Source organism: Parambassis ranga, chromosome 18, assembly GCF_900634625.1.
Source record: "Parambassis ranga chromosome 18, fParRan2.1, whole genome shotgun sequence".
NCBI classification, from domain to species: Eukaryota; Metazoa; Chordata; class Actinopteri; family Ambassidae; genus Parambassis; species Parambassis ranga.
In genome coordinates this window covers 5,996,237-6,011,825 of record NC_041038.1, presented here as the reverse complement: position 1 = coordinate 6,011,825, position 15,589 = coordinate 5,996,237, and the positions used below count along the sequence as shown (strand labels likewise).

The following is a 15,589-nucleotide window of genomic DNA, read 5'->3' as shown; positions in this document are numbered from 1 at the left end:
TGTTCTTTATGTTCTGTTGGGAATACAATATACAATATCTTTTTTGGAGGCGTCTCAGGTGTTGTAGGTGTGTTAAACGTCATAATGGCAGAGATTGTCTTCTTGTAAATGCCTGACTTCAGATTTATTTTTACCCCTCTTCCTTAACCCCAATGAACAACATTTTTAGTGTTTTTTTTTCTCTATCTGGCAAAACACAACAAAATTGCCCCTGTGATTTGACCTGGTGACGGTTAAAAACACCCTGAAAAACCTAATGGTAACCCCTTGCATGTGTTACGACCGGCCTGGGGGAAACCTGGCATAACCTAAATCGGTGACCAAAGTGACAAGCCAACTGTGCCTGACTTACTTGATGCATTATTATTAGCAGATCTCTATGATCCATACAGGAGTCTGAGAATGTCAACCAGCGCCTGTTGCCAGCATGATCAATCTGCCCACACATCACACCTAGTGTCAGTGACAGCTGATCAATAATGCCAGTTGAACGACAAACCTGATTGATTCTGTGTGGTTAATAAGCACTTAATCAGATGTGTGGAACCTGTTTAAAGACGGCATGTTGTCAAAGTAGATCCACAGCCAGCCACACAGGAATTAACTTGTTTGGGGAAGCAGCAAGCAAAGAAAACCAGACCCAGGCAGAATCCCAATGAAGGAGGCAGGAGTGGCAGAGCAGGGGTGTTTATGTGAAATAATGTAAAGACAGTCTGGCTCCAACAATCCAGCAAACCTCTCACACATTACTGGAGTATATGTGTGACAGCTTAAATGACTTGCATTGATCGTCACTTCAACATTTATTGTTGAAATCTAATTACTAGTTAGGCACATTCCTCTAAAAGAGCTGTGGTTTAACAACTTGATATGAAATGTGAGCTTTCATAGTAAAGTTTATATTGTGGCCTGGATCAGCTCTGTACTGAGACCTTGACAGTCAGGGTTATTTGAGTTTGCACGGACAATAGAAGTTGTTGAACACCAAAGCTCACCTTCACTTCAGTCCTGCTGCTGTGTAGAAAATTCAATACACTGACGCAGTGAGGATTTAGTTATTAACTTTATTTGTAGGTACAGACACAAGTATTGCTTTTATTAGATTCTATTTATTTCCCTTCTCACACACTCCATATCAAAGCCTGTCCTAAACAAACCTATACAGGTAAATGTAAACTAATTACCTTAGTAAATTAAAATGAACAAATCAAATTTAGAAAGTAAATCAAAGAAACTTGAACAATCTGGGAACATTTGAAAGAAACTTGTTAAATCAGCAGGTGGGCATTCCTGCTATAACCTAAGGAGTAAATAAACAGTTTGGTGAAAACAACAGAAAACAGAGGAAAACATCAAAAATGTCTCAGACCCGACTTTTTATACTCTCTGTGACCATTCAGCTTGTGATAGTGTGAGCTAGGTCAACATTACATTTCACTTTCTGGAACAAATAACATTTTCCTGCTGAGCTCTCTGTGACACTGGATAATAGTACATTGTCATGGCTGACACAGTTTACATTACATTACATTGCATGAAGAGTGAGAAAAGAGAGAGAGAGCAACAAAATTAAAAAGGGGACAGATAATGAGAGGAGGAGGAGGGAACTCTGCATTATAGTGCAACAGCTCATCAAAAATTCTCATTCATACAACCCTACCACATCTTCATCTCAGTCTCTTTCAACAGGTTTTAACACAGTCTGATAAATATGGTGAGGCGCTGCAGTGGGCTGGGAGAGTGAGGAGACATCAGTGTTCTAATTAAGTATGGCAGTGCTGCTCAGTATTGATGCATAGTTCAAAGGGTATTCATTCTCTGAGGTAATGGAGCAAAAATGCTGGAAATGATCCAGTCGAGTACAAACTGATACTTTAATTTTGTGTCCCAATCGATGCAAGGAGCAGAGGTGTTTTTGAGAAAGTGTTGTGGTCTCTATTCTGGCTCTACGTGCTTCCTGCTTCACTATATTGCCAGAAAATTTAGAGCTTTTTCCTGTAAGAGGTGGTTGTTCACGGTTTACGTTAACTGGTCAGGGTGGTTGTAGATTCAGGCAGGCCTGACAGTAACTCTGAAGTTAAGTCAAATGTGAGAGCTTAGTACTTAACTGCATCGTCCAATAAGTGGAATAGCAGGTTTATTGCTGTTGCTATGGAGATTTAGCCACACCACTGTACACTGTATTTAGTTCTGTTTCCTTTTGATGCAGGCAGCACTCAGGGGCTACTGTGAATAGTCTGCACCAGCACATGTGAGTATGAATATTTCATTTTTTTTAGAACGTGTTGTCATCTTAGGAGGGCGTCATGGACTGTTTGTCTTAAAAATTTGCTTGGATACACACACGTGCTCTCATTTATGCACGCACACATGCATTAGAGAAATATAAAGCCGAGTGCTGCTATTGGGAGTCTCTGGAGTCTCTTATTAGTCCAGCTAATTTCACATCATTTGACAGAGGATTAATTCATAAATTAATCAGCAGAGCCTCAGAAAATAAAACCACATGCCTCCATTACAGCACCATGTAATCCCATTTACACCTAGCATTAAAAATCCCCATGCAGACAGACCATTCACCATACTCTCAGCCTGGTTCTGAAAGGACAGGGTGGAACTGCCCCCCTGACATCTTCTCCAACATCACACTAAAAGCCACCTTAAGACTCTGATTCGACAATGATACAGCAGATTGGTTTTAGTAGGCCACCTTACAGCTGGCTTCGAATAAAGACCCACATTTTAACCAACTATAACTGATGAGCATCTTATTTCTAATCACATTTGGAGATTTTCGAATTTACAATAATTTACTTTTGCATAGGGGTTTTAAAGATGAGCATTGAATGAAAAAAAACAGCTCAGAAACAATTTTTAGAAAGAAAACCATCCATCATTACTGATACAGTAACAGAGAACAGTTTTAACTTTGGTGTGGCAGCATGACATCTGTGTCGCTGTCCACCTCATGTGCTGCTTTATTGTGCTTCTCTTATTGCAAAGTATTAAGTGTCAACCATCACCACCACTGTGACAAATTTTAAAGATGTGCACTTGCTAGATAGAAGGAAAAATCTTGTTCCCATATGAAAAAAAGAAGTAACACATCCTCAGGTCTATTCTTAACTGTCAGAACCCTGCTATTTACTAGAACATTTAAAAGTCTGAAAGAATTAGGCAACATCGACAGCACTGACATGAAACTTGTGGCATTTGATTGTAAGTAGATGTTACAACCCTGTTTAGTGTTGTGCGCGATAAGCTCATTGTAAATACATCACATTTGAGACTAGCTGTGGAATGTATCACAAATATATGATGTTATTCTAAAACGTTATTTTCCACAACACATTAGTAAAGGTACCATTTTTAGAGCTAATCACCACGTCTAGGAATTACATTATGGAGAATTCAGATACTTTGTGACTGATGTGTACATCCACCAGGTGTCTTGATATGCATAGAGCTTCATTACATGTCTTTAAACTGAATATGTACAAAGTAGGAGCCACAGAAGAAAAACTCCTGTTTCCTCCATATTTTAATTCCCAGTTCCTCCACCTCGCATTTTTTAGAATCAGATTGTCTAACTCCTGCCTACTCCAACTACTCCTACCCACTCCCTCCACCTTTTCACTCTACTCCTCGATTTCCAGTATCAGGTCATCTCCCTCCAGGGAGGCATCGGGCGTGACATGGATAGCCTTAACGATGCCGGCCATCGGGGAGTTGACCACGGTCTCCATCTTCATGGCCGAGAGGACACACAGTGGTTGACCCTTCTCCACCTTTGATGACAGTAAGGACATTTCACAGAGCATTAAAAACGTGAATCCAATGTACACATCAATGAACAAGTTCTACAGCCAAACATTAAAATGAGAAGTGTGTCACTGCACAGAAATGCTTTTTTATGACAAAACCTTTTACAGCAAATCCATGCAAGCTGACAGTGAACATGTAGGAGGCCATTAAAAAAACTCTCAAGAATCAAACGCAGATTATGAATGTTTCATACATAAAAAGGCCTAATCATTTGAAAAATGGAAAATGCTTCTTATACAGCACGTATCAAATTCTGAACACTGTCAGAAGATTAGTGTGCATGAAAATATAATGAACGATTCAACTCTGAATTCTGTTTAAGGACAGAAACAGAAGCATAATTCTACGCATCCAACAAACCCGTTCAAGATGACAAAATAAATGGATGGAACAGTCTAATTAAATCTAGTACCTCCCATTCAGAGCTTCAGAGGCCAGTATTGTCCTCTTAAAATTCCACAGTTGCAGAATGTTTAAGGATTTTCTTGTACGTGCTGCCTCACCCACCCTTCACCCACAACAAATCCAACAACAAATCCAGACTTTTCTACCCTAGAAAGTTGGGTTTGATTAATGATTACAATTAATATGATTATATGTATTATATAAAATTAAAATGATTAAAAAAGTCTATCTCTCTATGGTGTTATTCAGGTATTTCTGTACAGTAAAATCCTTTTTACCTGACTGCCTCTTACCAATGTTCATGTTCAGCAGCTTGTGCTGATAAAACATTTAACAAGCTCTTTCCCTGAATAAAAACATGGCATACAAAATGTTTTCTCTATCAGCACTGTCTCAGGCAGGAAGGTAGGAAATCTGTGTGGTGTGGTGATGGTGTGATGAATGTGACCATGCCACTGTGCCATTTTTCAAAATAAGGCCCTTTGCACTCATGAATCAATGAACTGATTAGCACATTGGGTTAAGCAGGTTATCAGCACACTGACCTTGGCTCCGACCTTGACTTTGACCTCCAGGACTTTTCCAGGCATGGGCGCTCCTACCTGACCTTTGATAGACTTCTGTGCTTTGGGGTGGAACTTCATTTCCTGGGTAAAAGGGCAAAGAAATATGTTCCACCTGTCAGTCATCCATCCCAGTATCCCACATACACCTGCCTCCATTAATCCACTCATCCAGGCAACAATCTGTCCAGCTGCCCAATGAAGCACTCCTCCCTGCTGAGCTCTGTCTCTGCTTCACAACCATTCATTTCTACAAATAACAATCACTGTGATGCACTGTCATAAAATCATTTTATCACATGAGATCAAACTCAACATGTAACACAATGGTTTATCTAGAACATTCTTTCTACCAACAGACCACTCACTCAAACCCCCCCCCATCTATCAGTCATTCATCATCCAAACACTCCTATCAGCAGCCTCCCTCTTCATCAACCCTGTCCTCTCTCTACCCTGTGCCTCTCTCTCTCTCTCCATGTTTTCTCTGTACCTTCATGGCGACTGTGTCTTTGACCAACACAGATCTCAGTTGCCCGTTCAGCTCAAAAAAGACCTCTCTCTGGCCCGCCTTGTTCAGGTCTCCCAGTGCCAGCGCCTTGATGTGGAGGGTCTTCCCTCTTTCCAGCTCCACCTGAGATGAAACAGAAAAAAGAGGAGGATGGAAGCAGAGAAGGATGGACAGCAGAGTGAGGGAGGAAGGAAGAGAAATGACATTATGTCAGAAAACTGAAATTAATACATGGGTTCTCACTGTATAAGTACATTTGCTAGACCAATAAAAAGGTCTGATAAGGATAAGAAAGTAAAGTTATTTGAATAAGACAATGTTTCCTCCTCTTCTTTAGCTGTTTTTACTTTCATGCCACAAACATCAGACATCACACTTATCAAGCATTGTTTTCACACAGTCTCTTCAAACATCTCATTGTTTTTGCAGTTTCTGGGGAGGGGTTTGCAGATGGTTTTTTCATTAATGGCAGGTCTGCAGCAGTGGAGAAATGCCTCACAGCCCTGCGAATGTAGAAAATCCATTATCCTCCAAACTGCTGTTTGGGTGTAGGACCTTTGAAGCAAACCAACAGTGTGTGTGAAAGATGGCGTTTGGTGCGCCACCAATGAGACTCCTCATTAAGTTATTAAATCCAGAATGTGCCCAAATGCTGGTCCCTTGTGAAGATGAACAAGAGAACTTTAGTACAAATTCAATTCTGGATGGCAGAAGATGAGGAATAGATTTTTTCAGCACAGCGTGTCTGTGTGTTCACAGCAGACAGCTCATTTCTGACATCAAATAGAAGAGAATTGAAATCTCAGAGGGAGACTAGAAGGCAGGCAGGACGATAAAAAGACCATGTCCCTGTCTTTAGTACAAATGTATACTTTTTTTACATGTCACCTGTAAAGTTCTTTTCAAGATAAAGACATTAGGCTCTCTGTGCTGTGCTAACACTTTTTCTTCCCAGCTCAATTCGGGTCACTGATGCATTCTGTCTTCCTGGTCTGGCCACTGTACATTTATCTCACGCCTCTTCTCACAGCCAGAAACTCAATTTTTCCATCTTTGCATTTGTCCAGCTTTCTCTCTCTCTCCCTCTCTGGCCTTCAGTCTCTCTCTCTGTCAGTTCTCTTAGGTGTCACAGCTTTTCGTTTCATATTCTTATTTTGCCACCTATTTCTGGAGCCACTCTGACTCTCATGCCATTATTAATTTTCCCTCATCTGTCTCTTTCGGCTTCTCTTTTATCTGACGTCTAGCTCTCTGTTTACCCACCCTTCCCCTATCATCCTTTGTTTTCCACATTGCTATCTCAGCTGCCGAGTCTCCATTGATATTCCAAACTAAGTCTCAGTGCAAAGACGAAAATACACGCTGTTGCAGATAAGTATTGATCTCAGTTTTATTCTGCCTCTGTTTCTCTGGGTGCTCTGACTCTTCATCTATTTCCTCACTCCGTATCTGGTAACAAACCCTTTCTTTGCATGCTTTTTGGCTTCTCTTCTCTGGCGCTCATCACGTCTCTCTGTTTCTCTCTGCACTTTCCTTTACACTCAACTTCTCTCCAGCTTGTGCTGTTTTGTCAGGCCCTCGGCAGCACTTTGCAAAAAACAAAACTGCCTTGCTTTCTCCAAATGTGTGGCTTCTACACTACATCTCATCACAACAGTTCCCATGAAAAATACAGAGCGCACCTCTTTGAAGCCTTTGAAGATGTAACCATGAACATGTACACAGAGAACTTAAAAAGTGTGTTGTTCATATCTAAAACATCAGACGTGCTTTTAAGACTTACTTTGTAATACTTAATGACAAGCTCACATACATAGTTCCTGCTAGTTCTTCCTGCAGCACACCTTTTCTGTTTAATCATCAGAGCCCAATATGCTTTGTGTCCAACAGATCTTTCAGCCAATTTAGATATACTGAACCTTTAAGCAGCTATATAGAAAAAACATCTGCGTGCTTTCATTTTCACATTCAGGATAATGCACATTAACTCAAATTGTGTTTAACTCCCATTAACCGTAATTTAAGTATGCTGGTACAGTTGGAGCGCAAATGATGCAAAACAGGCACTAGTTAAACTGTGACTACGATATGATATAACGCTGTCAACTATACATCACAAAGCTTTCAGTCACTCTGAAACATCGTGTCACAGTAAAGGCGTCTGCTACCAGTGCAGCACTGGTGATGCATTAAAAAGAATACCTAACCAAAGTGCCCCACAACACTGTCAACGAAACCACATAAATAGATTCAAAGTCACTAAAATCCCATCTAACCCCACCCGGCCACAGAGCCTCCTTTTGTTGTGCTTTCTTATTACCATACGTGTGATAGCATCCCTTGTGCCTTATGTCTATCCATGTCTCTGTGATACATCTGGCCCTCACATACCCTTTGCAATAATTTAGGGAGGACCCTCCAGCAGCAGGGCACTTCTGTCAGATCCAGCTATTTATCCATTCGGAGGTTTAATATCGCTAGTTTCACATTACACTTCACATCATGTCTCTGATATGACTTCATTAATGAGTTGGGTACTGAGTGACATGTTTACTGCAGTCAACACAACTCCATGTGTTGGTGTCTGTGCACATTAGCGGTGACGGTCTGTGCATAAATGGCTCCATGCTTGTGAAAATCTGTGTTTATATTTCTGTCAAACATGATTAATACCATAGTGAGTCATCAGCACATGCCACGTAGGTCAATGGCTTTCTTCCTCCTGTTTGTGCTGTATGCAGAAGTGGGCGAGCGACAGCAATGGACAGGGCTGTCTCATATGTGTAGGTGTATGTCTGCTCTTTAAAGGATGCTATTTCAGACCTCATTTGCTCTTTCAGCATCTTGTGTCTGAGTTTGTCAGGCAGAAAAACAATGACAGCTTCTCTTCTGTTGAACATGAAGAAATTACTGCACAGAAAAAAACAATCAGGTCATTAAATTGTAACGGTTGTTCTCCCACCACATTCACAGCACAAAGAGGAATGTTTAAGGCTTGCTGTTCATTCTCGGCTGACGAGGCTCTTGTATTGGTTTTGCAACAGGCTTGAAATGAAGTGCTAAACAATACCACATGATTACTGTGAAAGCCTTTCTATCTACTTCCCACAGCATCAACAACTCCAGGCTTTAGGTCTAGCACAGTGCTCAAAGAGATTTGTTGCCTAAATCTGTTTTGATCAAGACTTCCACTGTGCGCTTCACACTCTTTCTGCCAAAAGCCCATAAACACATTCTGTTCCAAATATACTGTCATAATGTGGTTGCAGAGAGCAGATACTGTGACAGTCATCTGTAACGCAAAGTTACTTCTGATTTACTAAAAGCACCAACAAAGCCTGACTTGTGAAGCAAAGAGCAGCTTCTCTTCCTTTGGGCTCAGTCAGGATGGCAAAAAGCTGCCACGCTCAAGCACCAAAATAAACGTGCTCCGTATGAATGCCTAATAATTACTAAGACAACCTGACACACAACCACCACCTACACTGCAAGTGTCTGTACATTTGGCGGCAACTCATTTGGAGAGCACTCAACATGTCTCTAACATGTTTAACACTTGCTTGAATTGACTGTCACAGTCTCATGACATGTAACACCGCAGATCACTGAAAGCCAACCTGTCAGGAAGTGAGCTTTTTCTGCTCCCCTCAAAGTGCAACGTTTTAACCTTTTCAGTGCCTCTTAGAGAGGGGCCTGATGGAAGGATCAATATTATTTCACAAGGGGAACCCTCAGCTATCTGTGACCCGAGGACAGTAATGCAATATGTATGAAAAGGGAAGAAAAACATGGCTGCACACTGGGAACACCTGCAGGTTAAACCTTAATGATGAAGGAACTAACATTATTGCATTAATAAATATACTAATAATAATATAAATCTATAAAAACCTGATGTACTGTTCAGTCACACACACACACAGACGAGGCAATGACACATAAGGTCTAAGCACCAACATCCCTATTGACAAAGAAACAGATTAGAAATGACAAAAGTGTGATCAGTCAATTCTGCTCTTTGAGCCCTGGAGGAATTCTTTCCAGCAAGAAAAAGACAACAACTAACACAATCTCATGCTGCACGTGACAGGACATTTTTTTCTGAGAAATATTCCTATTCCATGTCTTGCCTGGTACTGCTAATCGGACCTGATCTGATGGGAGTACCCATCGTCATGACAACAGGAGTAGGTTTGTTTCTGTGGTGATGACTGATGTTGTGTCTGAAAGGTCTAAAAATGACAACAGTTCCGACAGATGGGAGATTAGACAAATGGCAGTGAGGGAAGGTGAATACTGAGGTTATAACAAAAAAAAAAACCTAAACAGCTTTACAGCTGGTAAATCTTTGACAAGTTTTCCTCTCAGACAAGAAACAAGTAAAATGGCTCAGTGAGAGCAGAGATGGGTTAAATATGAAGTTTTCTCACAGTTGGAAAATCTATTTCAGTGCAGGAAAGCCAATACTGCCACAGGCAGAGATGGATATGTGTGTGTTTCTGGCTCTAGAACTGGAGCTTTTGTTGATGGTTCATCATTTTGTTGAAGAATATTGTTAAAGCGAAACATTTAGTATGTGTGTATGTGTAGTATGTTGTAAGAATTTTAAAGAAGGAAAACAGCATGCACCAAAGCGACTTCAAATCAAATACTCAAAGAATGCTTAATCAAAATACTTGCAGGATTTATTCTGAGTGGATGCTGGGGCTCCTTCTTTGGGGTCAATACAAAATCAGCTGCATCAATACAGCAGATTCTTTTATAATAATACAGCAGCAGAGTAGCACTGCTACCCATGTCCCTCATTATATAAAAATCAATTAACACCAGCATGGAACCATTTTGCTGTAGTGTAATGAAGCAGTAATTAAACATGGTTTCCTTTGGCCGCTCTGAAGCACCACCAGTAAATCTGTGTGCCGCTCATAATGAAAGAATCAAAGAAAATTCTAAAGAAACAAAAAGAGCAGAGATGATGGAGGAAGAGATGATTCATAATGAATGTCAGTTAGGGTTATGCTGGAATTAAACTGAACTAATGATGGTAAAAAGAGGAAACTGAAGGAAGAATCCATGAGAAAAAATAGGACTGATAGCTGAGGGGAATATATATTCACTTTCACTCTGCAATGCAGTTTAATTTCATTCATAGGTTCATAAACCTATGAAAATTAAATACTGAGGATATACTAAAGAAAGGTGAGAATGATGAGTCAACTGACTTTGCTGCATCTCACTTGAGATAAAATGTGTTTTGAGTCCATGCAGAATGCTCCTGCTACAGTCAATATTACAAGGTGGGTTTAGCCAGTACATGCTCAGATGACAGACATCTGGGCCCTGCTGCCAGCACAATGACCATCCCAGTAAAAGTTTGAGATGTGACAGACGATGTTTACGACCGGACAGTTTGCAGTTTATTTAATGTATGTGCTTGCTGGCTGACAGGATGAGTTTAAATCACACCTGCAGTACAACCGCTGTTACAACATGGCCATTTAAAGTCACTGCCCTTAAGAAAGGGACGTTTCATTGTAGTTTGTACTCTGGCTACAGTTGCTTTCAGCTCCAATATCTGATCCATGAGGCTTCTCTCTGGGTTTACTGTTATTTCAAACCATTCATGCAAAATGTATGTAAAAAGCTGAAGGAGCTTTAGCTTTACTCTTAAAACACAGAACTAAAGGCAAAAGCAACACAGGCTTATCAAAAGGCAACTACATCAAACTCAGTTTCTCTATGACAATGAGTGTCAGTGTGTGAACCTCACACCTCACTTATTACTCCTTACAGATTAACCACCACCTGTTTCTCAAAACCACACACATGAAAATACTGCACAAGGTCACAAACAGTCAGGTAGATGTCACAGCTGTCATCTCTGACCTGCCTCACCTCCTGTTTGCACTACTGCCATCTGGTCACAGCTACACTGTCCTTCTAGGTAAATGTGTTGCCCTGTACCTAGTCAGCTATTAATGGCTTTGTATTCCTCTAACTGAGTTTATTCCTCAGGGTCAAATAAAGGTCCAGCCTAACGGAGTATGATTTATATTGCACCATTGATCTTTCAACACATCAGGTATTAAACAGCCATGATACTACCCAAGAAAAACCTCCCTCTGATCCAATATAAAACATTTATCAACAGCAAACTTTTACTATTGTACCAAGAACATTTCCTTCCATGATGTCATGCTGAGTGACATCTCCTGTATCTGAAAAGCTACATTTTTGTTTGATGGGACGTCTGATTCTGACATTTGTCGCAAAGGTTGGCGTCAGTAGTTGGAATTCAGTCTTCAGTTTAGATTTGAACAATCACCAGACCGAGTTTTGCCCATCAAAGTGCTTACTGCTGTCATTCTCCTCAAGTGTTCCCTGTTTGCGCTGCACTCACTGGATAAAAACGGCGTCTTCAAACCTGCTGTCTCCCCTTCTGAGACAAACCTTCAATCAGCGCGGCAGACATCCTGAAATATTTCTGCTGACTGTATAGTCACCTGCGTTAAAACCAATTTCCAGCGTGCTGATTCTGCTTATGTACAGGAAGTGGTTTGCAACCTAGGCATCAATATTCCAGGATTTTTGTTTGAGGCTTTGCCAGTTATTACATCCTGCAAGAGGTTGTTACTTTCCCCTGCCTGACTAATTTATTTATTTTCATCTCATCTATTTGATGCCTTCCTTGGACTTGTTCTGCTGCCTTGCTCCTAGAGAATAAGCAAACAGTATAATCTTCAGAAGTCTGTAAGGGTTATATTTTGGTCTGAGACATTGGCCCTTGGTGGCTTTCAGCAGCCCACTCTCAAATATCATACCACAAAATTAATCTGTTATTTCTGTGCAGGAAGGCCAATCTGCTGGCCGGAGGGATCAGAAATGCTGTTTGTTGTTCCCTTGATAAAGTGTTAGCATCTCTGTCCTCCCTACTGTGTTATCAGCACTTCACTGTGACTCTGCAACAAACAGAATCAAACCTCAGCAGGAATGGAGGAATCATGTCCTGCTGATAGTGTCCAACTCTTAATACACAAGACATTTTATTAAAGGGCAAACTGGATCATTAAGAATAAATGTATCATCACAGAATGACTAAAAACAAACTTACAGCTTACACCAAGGATGCTACGACTACTACTAGCACTAATGATGATGATGATAGTTTGTGGTGAGGTGGTGAGTTGGTGAGGTGTACCTCAAACTCCTCTGCAATCTTGGGTCCATCCAGGAACAGCCTGGTGCTGAGACAGTCCACTGGGCCGAAGTTAGCTAAAGAAAGAGAACATAGAACAGTATTTCAGTTGCTAATAACAATGTTCAGATGTATAAATGTGTTCCTTACATGTGTTTTAGCTGCACTCACTGACATCTCACATTTTTTCTCTAAAAATAACGAATGCTGCCAAATGACTGTAGTGGATGATATTTGTCTCTAAAATGTGGTGCAACTGTAAATGTACTTGAGAAAATGTCACACAGCCTGAGAGATCTGCCTAAGATCTGCAGTAACAAGAGAGATCCTGACAACTTCCAGTTGACATGGGTTAGTTCAATTCAGTTCAGTATTTTAAATGAGAAATGTAATAAGAGCAGACAGGGTGTGATTAGGTTCAGGATTGTGTAGTCTTACGCTGTAGTAGTGAAAGAATGACTGTACACTAATTAAACACCCTCACAGAGGAGCAGGACCAGTTTAAAGTGAACAATGCCCGCTTCTCAAAGCAACAATTAAGCTCGGGTTAATCCAGGCAGCTGCATGTTACTGCTGCTGCTTTCTCTTTACTGCTGAATTCAATTCCTCTGGAACCATCCTTGTTAAATCTTTGACATCAGCTGAAAACTTTTGTTTCCTTCATCAAACTCTTCAGTGCGCCTGAGCTGTCAGATACACTTAAAAACAATTCAACAAATGCTTAAACTTTGTAATCAGCACACCAGACTTAAATATGGCTGGTGGTAATTTCAAGCCCCAGTAATAATACAAATGAAAGACACAGGGTGTGCCAGAGACTTGTCAAATATAAGAGAGCCCATATGAATCCAAACGCCCTTAAAACATCAGATATAACTAAATCAATCATGGCTGAACACTCACAAGTAAATTCCTTGAACTCCTGGAACACTTTGGGGTACATGGCTGCTGACATCACATCTTCAGGGGTGATTTCATCACCATGTGCAGCTTGGAGCCCTTCCTCCAGGGCCTTGAAGTCCATCGGTGGCAGGGAGGCACCAGGGCGACCTTCAATACAGGGAAGAGACTTCAGCACCTGGGGTAAGAGGGAGAAAGAGAGCAGAAGTGAGCACGACAGAGGAAACAAACTGATGACTGCAAGTTTGAATTCTAAGTCATACAGTCTGTCTGAACCTTCAGTCAGAACGCCCCAGTGGGAGGTGGAAGCATGTGGGATGTACGTTTAAAGTGATGGTAAACCCTTCACAGCTTTAAGAATAAAATCTGCAACAAGTCAAAGAACTAAGCTGTAAATTAGACGGAGAGGAGGAGATACATGAGGACAGGCATGGAGAAGGAAAGAAACGCTTTAAATTAAACAGAATGTGAAACTCATAATTGCATTTTTATATTTGCATAAAATTGTCACTTTTGTGTCAAGCTGTGCAGTAATTTTCATTTTGTCCTGCAGCCCATCAGACATGAGAGGCAGTGTTACATGTCCTCTCCCAAAGCTGAAAGAAAGGAACGTGCAGGAGCTGCTGAAAGACTAATGATATGACATTTTATCTGCCCACACAGCGAGTGGTATCTGACACAACTTGTAGACACGATCGATCTCAGGCTAATAATAATCTCTGGTGAAAAGATTATGTTAAGACACAGACAGTCCACCTAAAGGCTGCACAGACATCTGTGCAGTTTTGTACTTATGTCTTCAATTTATGACGACAGTTCAGACAGAACAGGCACAGGAAGGAATTTCCATATAATTGGCCTATTTTGTGAGTGTTTGGGAAAATGTGTCACACAATAGTCTGTGTGTGTATGTGTGTGTGTGTGTGAAAATTGTCTATTTGTCTGCCTAAGATAACCAACTGTCCTGTGTGCATTTATATTGTATATACATATTATTGACATTACTGTTAGCCATGTATCTTCACACAATACTGTGATACTTCTGATTGCATGTGTGTGTGTCTTGTGGAAATCTCCAGACAAAGGGCCCATGCAATGCTATTAGTCACAGAGCTAACAGTTCAAAGATAGCTGAGTCATTTGTGTGTGTGTGTGAGAGAAAGACACTTCAAAGATGGCAGGCTCAGTGGAGTCCCTTCTCATTACCATCGTCTTCTCTGAGGATGTCTTACACCTAAAAACTGACTGTTTAAATGTAAGATGCAGACGGTTAGGGGCCGAGTGCATGTGAGGGATCGTCTGCATTAACAAATGAAGCAAACTCTTCCTCCAAGGTTATTTGCTCTTTGTCCTCATTTCCTGTAGAAAATCCTGAACACCACACTCCTACTCCTCCTTTCTTATTGTCACTGTAACTTTCTTTTCTGCTCTGAGGGATGTGCTGCCTTTTTAAAAATAATTATATTTCTTTAGTTTACTTTCTCCTTCTACCATGCTGCCATCCGTCCTCCATCCTCCCACCATTTCATGCTTTCGCTCCCTTTTTCTTGTACTCCGCTCCCCTGTTTGGTGTCTCTGTCCACCCACACCTTAAATAAAAATGAGTGGGACTAAGTTGTTAAAAAAAGTTTCCCCACCGCATGAAAACAAGTCATATGGAGTTATGGAATAATGATACTACTTACTTATTAATGCCACTAAAGCTGCATTAAAGAAACATTACCTTCTATGCTGCTAGTGTGCAAACATGAGCGCTCTAGCAGTCTTTAGTATGCAACTAAATGATGGACTGTGTTTGTCTATGAGCGCACGCATGCTTTTTGTGTCGGGCCGGAGATATACAATACTTTCTTTAACTACATGTTTGTATGCTGTGGGCTGCCGCTCCTCTGGTATGCCAATGATGGAAAGTTTTTGAGACAAGTCTGTAGATCAAGTGCAGAAAATCCTTTCATATGGTCTGCCCTCTGGTGGAACTGAATTCAGAACATCAGTGAGACTGTTCTACCATCAACAACAAGGTTATCCTACACAGAACACTCAAGAAGAAGAGATCATTTGATGCCTAAATACTAAGCACCATTGATTATTTCTAACAAGTGTATGTTTGGCACAAAGGAGGGCTTAGTCTATGCAACTTTTAAAGCTGCACTCCTGAATCCCAAGATATGGTGTGTGTAACAGTAACAT

At 40.8% G+C, this 15,589-nt stretch overlaps 1 protein-coding gene across 2 annotated transcripts in view; it reads right to left on the bottom strand.

Moving 5' to 3' along the window:
• Nucleotides 1–1,050: 1,050 nt before the first annotated feature.
• The window catches only part of pcxb (pyruvate carboxylase b), a 223,082-nt gene continuing 208,543 nt past the window's right edge, over nucleotides 1,051–15,589 (bottom strand). Inside the window, exons 23-27 of one of the 2 annotated variants that reach the window (XM_028428835.1) lie at nucleotides 13,403–13,577; nucleotides 12,503–12,576; nucleotides 5,287–5,427; nucleotides 4,776–4,877; nucleotides 1,051–3,788 (exon numbers count right to left, since the gene is read on the bottom strand). In XM_028428835.1, coding sequence (XP_028284636.1) covers nucleotides 3,639–3,788; nucleotides 4,776–4,877; nucleotides 5,287–5,427; nucleotides 12,503–12,576; nucleotides 13,403–13,577 — 642 coding nt within the window. In that variant the 3' untranslated portion in view covers nucleotides 1,051–3,638. The remainder of the gene's footprint in view (nucleotides 3,789–4,775; nucleotides 4,878–5,286; nucleotides 5,428–12,502; nucleotides 12,577–13,402; nucleotides 13,578–15,589) is intronic. The other variant, XM_028428837.1, reaches the window with a different exon arrangement.